This window comes from Talpa europaea (genome assembly GCF_964194135.1).
Source record: "Talpa europaea genome assembly, chromosome: 12".
NCBI lineage: Eukaryota > Metazoa > Chordata > Mammalia > Eulipotyphla > Talpidae > Talpa > Talpa europaea.
Genome location: NC_140079.1, coordinates 84134815 through 84150236, shown reverse-complemented (window position 1 = coordinate 84150236; position 15422 = coordinate 84134815). Strand labels below are relative to the sequence as shown.

Here is a 15422-nt window from a genome sequence, read left to right as displayed (position 1 = left end):
ACAGTGATACTAAAGCAAGAAATCCAGGACTCAGCTTACGGGACAGCAGAAGGGAGGGAAGGGCACAACAGGTTTCGTTTAGAGCAGTCTTAACTTCAAAATGCTAGGTCATTACAAAGGACTACTAAGGAAGTAGTTGAGGAGTACTTTTACAACTTCAATTTAATAAGGCTGCTTGTACACGTTTATTACTAAATGAATTAAGTATCATATCATTTATATCCTAATAAATATTGAGAATTTACATTCCAGTTGATTCAGTTAGATAGTTTAAGTCCACTTTTATGTTTAATAGCCTAATTAAGGCTAGCCAGGCACACCACCATCTTTCATGTCATCCTTAACCCCTTTATTTTGAGAAAGAAGGCTTAGCTGCTTCTTTAGTTCTTGGATTTCTTTTTCTTGCTCGAGTATCTTCATCTGTAGACTGAGATTAACCTGTAAAGAAAATTTTAAACTCCATTAAAATGGCTTCTCTTTCAAACATACAGGGATGCCTCACTTTGCATGAGTCCAATATGCATAGAATGCAGTTAACCCCGGTTCAAGTGTAAGTTACCACATACAGTAACTAGTTTCATTAGTGCTGCATTCCACTGATCATGCAGATCATGATCAGGGGCCAGTTACATCTTTCAAAGTCTCAGTGTTGTCACTAACACAGCTCTGAGTTCACACACAGGTACTGTGTATAGTTGTGTTACATCACTGTCTTCTAGTGATAAATCCACATCATTCATTTAAAAATGGATAATAAAAGCCAACAAAAATGCAAGTAATGGACTTCAAAATCAAACAAATGGTGCTCCAAAAGAAACAGCTATGGGAATGCACAATCGGCTAAATGAAGGTGACTTATCAAAGGAAATGAGGGAAATAAAGTGAGACTAGCAAAAAACTCGATAAAAGAATTCAGATAGTTCAGAGCATCTAAATACAAAGGATAAAATGTAGAACTGATCGAACATAGAAAGAAGTATAACAATTCACCAAGGCAGAAAAGATGATCGCTCCAAACTGAGTTATACAATGAGATGAAGGTAGGCACTGTTCAAGCTACTCAAATTCTCAATTACAATGCACTAAAATACTAGTTTTTAAATTTCTTCCATTTCCATATCTGTTACAGTTTTGACAAACATTTTTATTTTTTTCCCAAAGATTGATTTATTCATATACACAAGAACTAGGGTACAGGCCACAGGTGCATGGTGGTGAGAGGACTGACCAGAGACAGAGTGGGGAATAGAATAGGCACACTGACCGAAATACACTGCTGAGGGGAGTGAGTCAGGAGAGGTCTGCTGCACCATGTAGGATGCTCCCTGGCCGGCCAGGGATTGAACTCATGCTGCAGTGGCTATAAATAGCTTCATAGGTTGTATCTTAACCCCCTGTGCCACCAGGGAGGCCCTTCAAATAGGTTTATTGTAATCATTTATAAAAAGTATATACCATAGTTGCAAAGGAAAAATAAAACCTTTTGACTCAGCAAGATGAGGCTAGAAACTGAAGTTCATAATTACAATGTTTGGAGCAGTTGGTAATGGTATATTCTTGCTCACGTGGATTATGAGAATAAGTATGCTATACTAGGACTCAGAATGGATTTAAGTATTTTGTTTCCAAATTATTCTAAGTTCAAATGTTCTTCACAGAATCGGAATTAAATAAACTGTATCAAGTTTCACATCCTCCCCATCATTGAAAAATATATACATACATTTCCAGATTTTTTGAAAAGTTCGCTTTGCAGCAGCTGAACAGCAGACGGTCTCTGGGATGAGTTCTTTCCAGTTAACTGCTGGATGTACTTGGCTTGGACGGGACACCTTTTGCTGAGGGATTCAGGTATCTGGCCAGTTCTTAAGCCTGTTAAAACTTGTGCTCGCTCCATTTCAGTTCCAAATGGCTGAAAGAGCTCTAGCAGGATCACACCCAAGCTATACATATCTGACTGGAAAAAGGGGGTTGGAGGGAAGTACTTTAGTAGTGAAATTCAAAATAACATTCCCATTCAGTGCACTCCAACAAGGAAGGACGATGTCCAGTCTCTACAAAGGGGGATGGGGGATCACAGCAGGCTGGCTCATCCCTCAGAGACCAGAGTCTGTTGCTAGACCCACATCCTGAGCGGGAGGAGACCTGAATGTTACAATCCCATCTCTCTAATATAAAAACTGGCATCCATTGGAAAGGACTGGTGGCCACGTAAATGGGCAGGGATAGCCCTCCACCACCCACAGCAGTCACTGCTCCTCCCTGACCAGGCAGTCTGGGAAATGTGAGTTCACACACAGATGCCAGCTACATGGGGCCACAAGGGAGCCCCTGGTGCCTACTCTACTTTCACTTCTACCAAGAATGCTCTCAGTGGAAAGTTTAACAAACTGCATACAATCTGTTGCTTTTGCTCAAAATAGTTTTTTGGGGAGGACCTTTACTAGATAGGATTTTAGGGGCTGCAATGATTTTCTCTGGAAGTTCTTTTCTAAATCATAAAAAGCCTGAATGATTTGTCAAAAGATAAAAATTTACTAGGCTGTTATTTTGAAAAAAGGATTTACTTTTGACATTCCTTCAGAGACTGTAGATTAAAACTTCTCCACTCCATTCATTCCACTTCAGAGGGAGGCAAACGTCACCCTATCCCGTAATACTTATTACCTACACTTGAAAACTGAAGGATGAGAGGCTGAAATAGGTTTCTCTGACTTCTACCATCCTGAGGTACACAGAGACATTTTAAGGTAAAGCTCATTTCAAAAACAATTGTGACACCCAGGGGTTTAGATACAGCAATGCAATCAGATTCTGTCTAAAAGTGAGGCTTTGCTAATTGTCAGTCTGATGTATAGATAACATACAGAACTGTTCTCCGAAAACACCTCTACATTGGAACAGCCACTGCATTTATTATACACTTTTTGTTACTTAAAACCGCAGAGTGAAGTCCAGTCAGACGGTAAGAAACACTACCTTGGCATCATACTCGGATCCTTCCAACTGTTCAGGTGAAGCGTACAGACAAGTGCCCACTCTGGAAGTGTGTACTGCTGTCCCTAGTGTTAAAAAATCAAAATAGTAAGCACTGCAGCATTCACACTGTCAACAACAAAGAACTCCAAATCTGAGCAGGGTACTGCCACTCCCAGGAGGACGGGAGCTGCTTTCTGTCTCTGTTACCTTTACGATATACTGAATCTTTAAGGTTCTCTTTAAATACTGACATGTTCAATGGTGTCTTTTTAATGCAATAAACAAAAACACCCACCCACCAAATAAAACTTACTCTTCCCATTTCTGCTGGTCCAGTCTGTGTTCTTCTGGATGATGTCTGTGCAGGCCAGACCAAAGTCTCCTATTTTCACTTGCTGATCAGGGCCATGAAGAAAAATATTTCTAGGCTGTTAACAAGAAGAACAAGTCAATTCCATGATATTCTTAAAGCAAACAGTAAAATATGTGGATAGCAGGAGTTTTCAACTCAAAAGTAAGTGAGTAGCCCCTTCAAAAATTAAAAACTAGGGCCTCGCTGGTGGCGCAGGGGATTAAAACGCAACCTATGGGGCCTCCCCGGTGGCGCAGCGGTTGAGCGCTGGGTTGCGAAGCTGCCCGCGGCCTCTGCGGCGCCGGTTCGATCCCCGGCTGCTCCCCGGCCACCGGAGGAGGGTCCCACATGGCGCGCAGACCTCTCCTGCCGCCCGCTGCTCCCCTCAGCAGTGTACTTCGGTCCTTCTGCCTGCTCTGCTCCCCGCTCTGGCTCTGGTGAATTCTCTCACCCTCTCGCGCTTCTGACTGTACCCAGTGCATGTATAAACAAAACAAACAAACAAACAAACAAATAAATAAAAAACATGCCTCCATAAAAAATAAATAAATAAATAAAACGCAACCTATGAACCTCTCCGCAGCCTCTGTAGCACAAGTTCGATCCCCAGCTGGCCAGGGAGCAGCCCACATGGCACAGAAGACCTCTCCTGATTCACCTGCTGCTCCCCTCAGCAATATATTTTGGTCAGTCTGGCTGTTCTGTTCCCTACTCTGTCTCTGGTGAATCTTCTCACCCCCTGCACCTCTGGGTTGTACCCCAGCTCTTGTATGCATAAATAAATAAATCTTAAAAAAAAAAAAAAACACAACAAAAAAACCCATGCCAACCTGTCTCCCAGACCAATGAAACCAGAATTCCTAAGGGTGAACACAGGTATCAATATTATTTAAAAGTCCCCATGTCATTCCAAGTTTGAGAACCAGGAATGTAAAGCCTGCTCCATACACAAGTTCTCAACACTGAAACATCAAAATCACCGAGAATCTTTTAAAAATTACTGTCGAGATTTGGCCAGAAGATGGCAGAGTGAAGACGCTGAGCTTACCTCCTCCAGATATTCACAACTGAACCTCTGTAAAACAGCCCAAAATCTTCTAAGGGATAGACATCCACAGCACACTAGGAGCATCAGTCCAGCAGAAAGGGGTAGGAAAAACTAAGTGAATTCTGTTTACAGTGATAATGGTGCAGTTCAACCCAAAAGAGGAAAGAATAGGTGCAGTACAGAGACCCAACAGCTACCTACTCAGGCACAGAACATCAGGGCTCCTGAGAACCAGAGTTGACTGGTTTAGGGGATGACTGAGCAGGCACCCAGGATGCCGGGTGCATTAATGGAGAGCAGCAGAGGTGAGGGCAGAGAGCAGGGACTACCGACTTGAGCCTAAGGTTCTTAATATAGAATAGCTATAGTCTCAATCAGGTCAGAACACCTGGATTTCCTTACAGAAGAAGTTACTCAAAGCCCAGGCTGAGAATTTCAAAACACCTGCCACCCTGCACCCCAGGGCTAAACCCTAAACAAAGAAATGCTTGAACAAACTAGAGCTCAAATACCTACAAACAATAGGAGCAAACACCCCAGAATAAGATTCTTGTGATGGAAAAGAAAAGAGAACAAATCCCTGACCTCATATCAATTGCAGTCCATACCCAGCTCTGCATATAGTGCTTAAAAATAATGTACAGTGGACATAAGAATATGAGATACTAAGACCAAGGAGCTGGCCCAGAGGAGGGCATCACTTGGATCCGCACAGCACAGCCCTGGTACCCACAGCACAGCAGGAAGTTCAAATTCCTGAGTTTACTGGAGTGACCCTTTTGTGCATTGCTGCTTTGGTCTTTATACCTACTGCCCCTCACTGGTTCTAGTCCTCATATTACTTCAACAGGTGCAAAAGCAACAGTATGAAAATCTATCCCTATTAAGACCCATAAAAAATTAAAAATGAAACAGAACACATTACAAATGCCAGGAAAAAAAAAACAAAAAAACAAACCCTGAGCAGAATACCAGCGGAGTTCAGGGTGACAGTTTTGGCAATGCTTATGGAACTGGGGGGAAAAAAAGGAATAAAAACAACAAAATAAAGGTAGGGAAAATATGAAGCAGCTACAATTAGAAATAACAGCACTAAGAAACACTATAGCTAGAAAAAGAAGGAACCTACCTCAATATAATAAAGGCTCTATATCACATGCCAACAGCCAATATAAAACTCGATAGTGAAACATTAATAACTTCCCCCTTAAGATCAGGAACAAGTCAAGTGTGTCCACTGTCATCACTTCTGTTTAGCTTAGTACTAGAGGTTTCAGCCAGAACTATCAAATAGAAGAAATAAAAGGAATCCATGCATGTTGGGAAAAAAAAAGTGGAACTATCACTAACTGCAGCCCTATTTACAACAGCCAAGGTTATGAAAACAACCTAAGTGTCCAAGCACAGAGGAATGGACGAGAAAAATGTGGTCCATTTATTACACAAAGGAGTATTACTCTGCTTAAAAAAAAAGAGATGCGCTTTAGCCACCTGTGACAACATGGATGGAATTAGAGAGGATAATGCTAAACTAAGCAAGTCAGAAGGAGAAAGACAAATACCAGATGGTTTCACTTATATGTGGAATATAGAGAAATAAAACAAAGGGTCAGACAAAGCCAAACCAAGCCAATAACAAACCCTTGACATCTGACTGCAAAACTGAGGCAACCAGAAGGGAGGGTGGTGGGGTGGAAGGGTGGAGACCCAGCAGAGCATTGCAGAGGATTACTGGAGATTTGGTGGTAGGCATGAAAAGTGTGTGAAAACGTGTAGAATTTTCAACCTATAACCCCTAAAACAAATACAATGATGTAAAACAACTTCACCTCAATAAACATTATGAGGGGGTGGGGAAAAAGAAGAAACTATCACTATTCACAGACGATGTAGTATTATGTATAGAAAATCCTCAAGATTCGATCAAAAAAGTTATTAGAAACAAATGAATACAGTACAGTGACAGGTTACAAAATCATAATACAAAAATCCAGTCTTTTTATTACAATGAACAAGAAGCAAAATAAATTAAGAAAGTAACTCCATTTATAACTGACTCAAGGGCCTCCCTGGTGACGCAAGGGGTAAAGCACAGCACTGTGAGGCTATCTACAGCCTCTGCATCACGAGTTCGACCCGGGCCATAAAGGTGACCCACATGGCGCAGCAGACCTATCCTGACTCCCCTGCTGCTCCCCTCAGCAGTGTCTCTCAGTTGATCTGCCTGTTCTGTTCCCCACTCTGTCTCTGGTGAATCCTCTCACCCCCCGCACTTCTGGCCTGTACCCCAGTTCTTATATGCATAAATCTTAAAAAATGAATAAGTAAAAATAAAGTTTCTTAAAAAAATAGATATACAACTGCCTCAAAAAGAATTAAATACCTCAGAATCAATGGAGATAAATATACAGCAAGACTGCAAGATGTTACTATAGGACTCATGGCCTAAGGAGATGGAATGATATCCCACTTATGGATGGAAGAATCAATATAATTAAAATGACTGTGATGCCTAAAATGGTTTTAAGCAATTTTAACACAACCCCCAACAAAATACCCGTAAGATTTTTCAAAGAAACTGAATAAAACTTATTGAAATTTATATGGAACTACCAAAGGCCTCAAATTACAAATGCAACCGTGACATGAGAAATGGAGGTCTCACATTACTTAATCTCAAACTTCACTATAAAGCAAAGGTATTAAAAACAACATGGTTTTGGCACAAAAACAGAGTCATGGATCCATAGGACAGACTTGAAAGCCCAGAAAGTAAATTCTGTACACACTAGCACCTAATCTATGACAAAGCATCCATGACCCCAAAAGGAAGACAAGACAGACTCTTTAATAAATGGTGCTGGAAAAACTGGAAAGCCACACATTAAATAATGAAGTTAGATTACTTGCTAACACCACACACAAAAATAAACTCCAAATGAATTAAAGATTTAGATATAAGACCGACAACAATAAGATACATAAAAGAAAACATTGTCGATATGTTCCCTGATGTCAACAATGAAGTTATTTTGGGCACTCAATCCCTATGGAAAGAAAATTAAAAACAAAAATAAACAATTGGAATTACCTCAAATTAAAAAGCTTCTATATATAACGTGAAAAAAAAGTATAAGAATTAAATAAACGTCTATTGAATAGGGAGAAATAGTTACACAATATTTAACTGGTAAGGGATTAATAGCCAAGATATATAAAAAACTCATATAATCCAACAATAAAGATTACCCAATTAATAAATGGGCAGCAGTTATGAATAGACAATTTGCCAGTTAGTATATCCAGGTTAAAAGACCTATGAAAAAATGTTTATTGTCACTTCTAATAAAAGAGGTACAGATTTTTTTTTTTAAGATTTATTTATTTATGCATACAAGAGCTAGAGCCAGAGATGCGGGGGGAGGGGGGGCGGGCAGGGGATGAGAGGATTCAACCAGAGACAGAGTGGGGAACAGAACAGGCAGACTAACGAAATACACTGCTAAGGGGAACAGCAGGCGAGACAGGAGAGGTCTGCTTCGCCATGTGGGTTTCTCTCTAGCTGGCCCAGGATCGAACTCGTGCTGCAGAGGCTGCGGATTGCTTCATAGTACAGTGCTTAACCCCTTGCGCCACCAGGGAAGCCCAAAAGAGGTACAGATTAAAACTACAATGAGATGCCATCTCACATCCCTGGGTATGGCACATATTAAAAAGACTCCCAACAAGTGCTGGAAAGGATGGAGGAAAAATCAAACCCCATCACACTGTTGGTAGGAATTTGAACTGGGGCAAGTACTATGGAAATCCATCTGGATTTATTTTTGAAAACAAAAAATGGAAATACCATACAATCTGGCATTCCCTTTCTTGGGGGATCTATTCAGATTATGAAATCATCAACAAGAAGAAAAACCCCAGGGGCCTCCCTGGTGGCGCAAGGGGTTAAGTCGCAGCACTATGAAGCTATCCGCAGCCACTACAGCACGAGTTCCATCCCAGTCAGGGAGCTAACTCTGGCCCAGCAGACCTCTCCTGTCTCGCCCAATTCCCCTCAGCAGTGTATTTCAGTAGATGTGCCTGTTCTGCTCCCTACTGTCTCTGGTGAATCCTCTCATTGTCTCCCCGCACCTCTGGCCTGTACCCCAGTTCTTGTATGCATAAATAAATAAATCTTAAAAAGAAAAAACATTCACTCCACAGTTTTCACAGCAGCTTGATTTACAACAACCAGGACACAGCAGCAGCTTAAATGTCCACTGGAGGATGATGTGATCAAGAAGATGTGGTGTATAGGCACCATGGGGTACTTTACAGCCACAAGAAATGATGAAATACAGCTATTACCAACACAATGGAGGGAGTTTGAGAGAATTATGTGCAGCAAAATCAGTCAGAATGACAAAAACAAAAACTGGACATTTACAAAGCAGACAATTCAGTAACATAAAACACTGAAAAACCAGTGGCCATCAATAAACACCCTGAGGGCTGTGAGGTTAAGAGGGAGGGAGTTGAAGGGATTGGGGATACAAGGGATGGTGGTGGAGAAAAAATAATCTTAGAAAAAAGAATGCAATAACTGCTGTTGAAAAAAATATTAACAAAAGAAATACAAATTACTGTTTCCTCCATCAAGTCAGAAAAAAATCAAAAACTTTGATATTTTTTTTAAAGCATTCCCTTTTTTTTTAAAGATTTATTTATTTATACAAGCACTGGGTACAGTCAGAAGCGCGGGAGGGTGAGAGAATTCACCAGAGCCAGAGCGGGGAGCAGAGCAGGCAGAAGGACCGAAGTACACTGCTGAGGGGAGCAGCGGGCAGCAGGAGAGGTCTGTGCACCATGTGGGACCCTCACCTGGGGGCCGAGGATTTAACAGGGGCTGCAGAGGCTGCGGGCAGCTTCGCGACCCAGCGCTCAACTGCTGCGCCACAGGGGAAGCCCAAAACTTTGATTTTTTTTTAAGGGTTCAGATGATTCTTATATGTTTGGCAGAACTGGGAACAACCAGGGCACACTATGAAAGTGCACATTTAGCTCTATTTAAACAACCATCATAAACCCAAAAATCTCCCAATAGAACAATCCCGATGATAGTGAAAAACTGTACCCTTAATAAGGGGGAAGGAAGGGAGGCAGTCCAATAAAAAACTAAAAATACAGATTAAAATGTGTGCTTTCTTACTTTAAATGTAGTAATTTGTATTTTTTATTTCGATATATAATTCCCTGTTTTAGTTTTGTGTGAACTATAACTGAATGAGAAGAGAAAATAGAGATAATTTATGTATAAGATGATAATCTAAGTAAATTTTGTTATGATTTTGAGTAAAAGGTCCCCAAAACTGTGCTTCTCATTTGGACTACATTGTAAAATCTAAATTTTACAATTTAGATTCTTATATATAAAATGAAGCATTTTCCTGGATACAATTCTCAACAATTCTAGAATAGTTCTAGAACTGAATTGAAGGAATCATAGAGAGATTCAAACTAACTGATTCCATAACAGTTTCCCCCTGAATCTTAAGTCTTCACTCTAAAGTCTTTTTCTCATGGGAAACATAACCAAGAAGGGCAGCAGGGAGCTGGTCACTGACACAGCCAAGTCACTGGAAGACGGGCCACTGATAGTGCTTCACACTAAACTCTACGAAGCCATAATGAGAGAAGACTGCACGTCCATCCAGGCACTCCTAAGATGTCATCCTGTCAACCAGCCTATGACCGTTCTGGCCAACTCCACCAGCTACAGATTACTTCTGAACCAGGTACCCTCTTTTCTGTTCAGTCGCTTCAGAAAAAAGATGTTTCTCAATGAACACCACCTAGTCCTTGAGAACTCATCCAACCTCCACTGCCCTCAGCATGTCTGAGGCTCAACAGTACATGTCTGTTGACATCCAGAGCAGGGTTCTGAGTCTGCACACCCCTCCCCCCTTCAGTTACACTCAATCTGATGTAAGAAAAGACTAGAGCTCATTTGGTTAGGACATTAATGTCATCCTCCAAACATAACAATGATGATTATATCTGTGTGATGGAATTCTTTTTTCCCTTTTTTACAGAGACTTACTTTTTCATTTTCTAAATTTTTATACAGTGATCTTTACCTTTATAATTAAAATGTTTTTCAAAAAGTCACTCTCCCCCTAACCCATCCTTCTCCCTTATCATGCAGCCATGCTATACAGTCACTACTCATATATATGTATCTTTTAATAACTGGTATAAACAGCTCTGCTAATCAGAGATAGAACATATGTTGCATTATCTCTGAAACCCAAAAAATTTCCCCAAAAACCCTAGTTTTACTATTACTACTGAGTCTATAACTTTGGCAAAGCCTTAAAAAACATAAAAACCTACTTGGCAATCACCCTGTGGGTTAATTTTAAGACTAAGTGACTTAATATCTATTACCATTAATCTTATACTCTTTACAGAATCAACTTCAAAGCTTTCATTATTTCTTTTGTCTTGGTAAATTTATTTTTATATAAAACACAAATTTTATAAGTGAAATGCACTGGTTTGGGGTCATTTAAAACAGGCAAAAGAAAAGAAAAATGTCAAAGCACATACCAGAAAAATACTGAACCAAAGAGATGGTAAATACACTAACTTCCTTTGAAATGGCAAGCTAAGACAGTAATTATTTCTAACTATAAAGAGCTACTTGCTAATATATTTTGAATTCTCCCCTGAAGCAGACACAGTCAATCATCCCCATTCACCTGGCTGCTGAATACCGCAGGGCGCAAAGTTTGCTTTGTCTGTTAGAACATGGCGCCAACCCAGAAGTCAGGTAAGTTAACTCAACAGGAGATCGCATCAAAATGAGAATAAACCTGAGCTATGGACAACAAATTATCATGTTTTGCATGAACCAATTCTTCACTGCTAGATAAGATACTATGAAAAATTGGAAGCTATACAAGAATACAAATTAGTTAGCCCACTTAAAGCCTTCTCAGTATTTAGATTCAGCAATGGTGTTGTAAAAAATACATTAAGCCTTGGTTACAGCCCTCAGAAGAGCTTAAAAACCTAAGTTAGGGAAGAAAAATAAAATATAAACAAGGAATGGATTTATTACCCTCCACTAGAAGGAACACTTCATGAGAGAAGTTTAGCTCACCAGTATATCTTCACCATCTAAAACCAATGCCTGCTCCTTAGTAAATGCTCAAAAATACTTAGCTGAATGAGTGCAACAATTACAGGGTATAAAAATAACAGAATGTCTTGTCCCCATCACATTTAAAAGGAAGTTCAGGGCTTCCTCTGGTGGCGCAGCAGTTGAGTGCTGGGTTGCGAAGCTGCCGCAGCCTCTGCAGCACCGGTTCAATACCCGGCCACCGGGGAGGGTCCCACATGGCACGCAGACCTCTCCTGCCGCCCTCTGCTCCCCTCAGCAGTGTACTTCGGTCCTTCTGCCTGTTCTTCTCCCCGCTCTGCTCTGGTGAATTCTCTCACCCTCCTGTGCTTCTGACTGTACCCAGTGCTTGTATAAATAAATAAATATTTATAAATAAATAAATAAATAAAAATAAAAGGAAGTTCAGTTCCAAAGCCTTACACAGCAGAAGAGCCCGCCTGGCCTGGCCTGCTCTCACCTCCCCCATGCACACCATCCTACTTTGCAGGTCCTCTCTCAGTCTTTCCATGACTAGACCATCTCAAACTCTGCCCAGCCTCAAGAGTTCCTCAGAACACCCTTTCCTACCCTGCAAGCCACATGCCATCCACGGGGGAGACCAGAGACCGTTGTCTGTCCTAGAACTCTGCTTACTTTACTTGCAATTGTGTACTCAGTTGTTCAATGTATCAATGTTCGCTCCTTACTGAATATAAGCCTCGAGAAGGTGGGGTTATGTTAGGTCTTCTATTAAATAAATACATGTGAAGTGAAAAACATTTTTGAATGTCAGAGCAGTCAGATTTTCAAAATAAACCTTCCCTTTTTTTCTGCCAAAATAAAGGAATTTTGGAGGCAACCATGGGAGACTACAATAGTGGAGCTGAGGAGAGCTGCAGGTTAGAACACTCATTCCACCTGGGTTGGAACAGGGCCTGGAGATGGCCAGGCTTCCCTAACTTCAGTGACTACGTCTCCAGACTCAGCCTGGCCAGCTACTCAGCCGACACATAAGGGTGCAATATCAGGAGGCAGAGCAGATGCTCACAAAAAACTGTGTCAGTGGGGTTCTGGCTGTATGGCTCCCTTTTAGGACAATACCAGAGCATACCCAGGTCCACACAATTTTACTAAATGTCTATTAACACAATTCAGCACTGATGAGGTTCTGGGGTACAGAAATAACCAAGATCTTCGAAGAGGCCACAGTCCTAGCAAGTTGCTATATAGGAAGCCGGACACCACCATGCTATGATGCACACCACCCCCTCTCCCCAATGCTGTGATAGCCTGAGAAGTTAAAAGCAATGCAGATTTTCAAACACTTCTTTAAAGTAATTAAGGCGGTTTACTTTAAAGGTTGCCTTCTTAAGCATTAACTCTTCACATAAAAACCATTTCGTTGTGAATTTAGTGTAATCTGTGATCAATACCTGTTCCAGGGACACAAGAGGCCTGACCACACTGCACCTAATGCTACTGCACTGGCCAATCACTTCGACCACGTGGACAAAACCGGGAGACAGAATCCAAAGGATCCTGACAGACATTCAGAACAACGCTGTAACATGTCTGCGCATCTTGTGTGAACACGGAGCTCAAGTGAATGCTCGAGTAGACAACAGCAACAAACACTCACCCCTCCACCTGGCCATAACATATGGGACCTATCCAGTTCTTTCCATTTTGGCCCAAAATGGTGCCCATGTCAATGCTATTAATGAATCCACCATGACGCCCCTTCACATGGCTGCAGATATACTGAATAAGGAGATGATAGAAACGCTAATTGCCTGTGGAGCAGACATTAACTGTGCTGTCTCTACTACAGGGAACACAGCCCTTAAACTGGCAGTGTGCAGTGCATCAAGCAAGGCAGGCCGACTGCTAGCAGCAGGGGTGAGCTGCATCCGTCTGCTGCTTATTCACGGAGCCAAAGTAAATGCCCAGGACCACGAAGGTCAAACAGCTATCCACGAGGCCTGTTTCGGAGGCAGAGAGGCAATTATCAATCTGTTGCTTGAATTTGAAGCAAATGTTAATATCTTAACAAGAAATGGAGAATCTCCAATATATATGTACCTTCAGCGCAGTTCCAACGTAAGAGACACAGCACTGCTGGCCAGTTTGCTGTCTCGCTCTTACCCTCTAAGACTGACCAATAACCAGGGAATTCTACCTGCAGGGATCATGCTACCAGAATTCCACCTCTTAAGGGAAACTCTAATAAAGTTAGCTCAAAAACCCTTGTCTCTAGAGGATATCTGTAAAAGAAACATCAGAAATATTTATGGAGAGAAATACAAACAACACTTGAAGCAAGTTCTCCCAGTGAAGATATGGAATTCTGTATATGGTTATTATGACTTAGCTTACCTCTTGAAATAAGAACTCAAAGTTTCACAATGCCAGATAATTTCATTAATTCAAACTGCATTTTCTGGCTCTATGTACCCAGAGAATACTTAACCCACCACCTGGTACATAACCCATCCGAAAAGTGCAAACTATTAGCTTATAAACCTTTTCAAAAATAAACAGTTGACATAAACTTTTTGGTCCTAAATATTCTTTTAAATACATTTTCTCTGATTTAATATTTTCTCCCCAAATAAGCACATTAAAAAGCTTTTCAAGGTAAATTTATTTTCTCTTTCTTGATAGTATTATGCAGATAAAAACAGGAATAGTCATTATAGATTTTTAAAAGAAGCAGCAACAAAATTCCCATTTTAGATTTCCTCTAAAATGGATAATTACAGAAATAGATTTAACGCTAAGACTGCAGTAATATTTGGGCATTTCTGTCAGCATAAGTGCATTTAGCATCATCAGTTACATTAGGACTCCATACACTACCTAAAAAAATAGTACTAATGCCCCACAGAGCATTTTCAAATGCCCAAAGATTTATTGCTTTCAAATTCAATCTAAAGATTTCATGTTCTGGACCTATGCAATGAAGATTTATATAAAAGTAATAAAAGCTTCCTAAGTAAATGGACTAGGGCACAAATAACTTAATCTAATGACCCAACACCATATCCTCCCTGATTAGACACTACCATTGCTTTCCATGACTCTCTCCCCACTTACCTTCAGATCTCTGTGCACAATGCCCATGTTATGTATGTAAAACACACCTTCCACCAATTCGTGAAAGATTTTTGTTGCAACATTGGCCATAACGTAAGGACCTTGAAATTAAAAAAAAAAAGAAAAAAAAGTTTTAGTTCTGGCCTCCATGGTGGTGCAAGGGGTTAAGCACCACACTATGGAGCAATCCACAGCCTCTGTGGCATGAGTTCAATCCCTGGCCCACCAGGGAGAGACCCACATGGCGCAGCAGACCTTTCCTGCCTTGCCTGCTGCTCCCCTCAGCAGTATGCTTCGGTCGATCTGCCTGTTCTGTTCCCCACTCTGTCTCTGGTGAGTCCTCTCACCCCCTACACCTCTGGCCTGTGGCCCAGCTCTTGTGTGCATAAATAAATCAATCTTTAAGGAAAGAAAAAGAAAAAAATAGTTTATTTCTTTAATCTTTTTTAACATCTAAAAGTTAAATGTAGTTCTAAATACATTAACATCTGGCACCTATCCATTATTCAGATTTCCAACACTCCAAAAATTTTTTCAAACCTAGGAATTAGGGGGAGATCCTCAGCTAGCCAAGAAGCCATCACAAACAAGCACCCAAGAGAGAAGAAACTTTTTGTCAGCACAAAGAGAGGCCCTCTAATTTCATTCAGAGTCCCTGGATTAATTACTTTGTAAAGGATTCTCAGGCATCCAGTAGTGGCTAGATTAAATTACATTTAAATCCTGTTCAACTCCTAACATTCCGAGTTTGATGCTAATTAAATCTGGTGTCCTAGACCACTATGGATTAAAGACATTTTTAC

General features: G+C 40.8%; 2 protein-coding genes across 3 annotated transcripts in view; one reads left to right on the top strand and one right to left on the bottom strand.

Annotated features, from left to right (window-relative positions):
- Nucleotides 1-306: 306 nt before the first annotated feature.
- The window catches only part of EIF2AK1 (eukaryotic translation initiation factor 2 alpha kinase 1), a gene marked incomplete at both ends in the record, with an annotated part of 33005 nt that continues 17889 nt past the window's right edge, over nt 307-15422 (bottom strand). Inside the window, 5 exons of the mRNA XM_084251161.1 lie at nt 307-438; nt 1724-1957; nt 2980-3062; nt 3293-3407; nt 14620-14720. Coding sequence (XP_084107287.1) covers nt 307-438; nt 1724-1957; nt 2980-3062; nt 3293-3407; nt 14620-14720 — 665 coding nt within the window. The remainder of the gene's footprint in view (nt 439-1723; nt 1958-2979; nt 3063-3292; nt 3408-14619; nt 14721-15422) is intronic.
- Nucleotides 9938-13911, top strand: ANKRD61 (ankyrin repeat domain 61; the record flags this gene model as incomplete). 2 transcript variants are annotated; one of them, XM_084249358.1, is made up of 3 exons in its annotated part: nt 9938-10153; nt 11096-11190; nt 12966-13911. In XM_084249358.1, 3 exons carry the CDS (start codon nt 9938-9940, stop codon nt 13909-13911), a joined length of 1257 nt encoding a protein of 418 aa, XP_084105484.1. The 2 variants fall into 2 exon arrangements, with proteins under 2 accessions (XP_084105484.1, XP_084105483.1); XM_084249357.1 differs by having other exon boundaries at nt 11093-11190.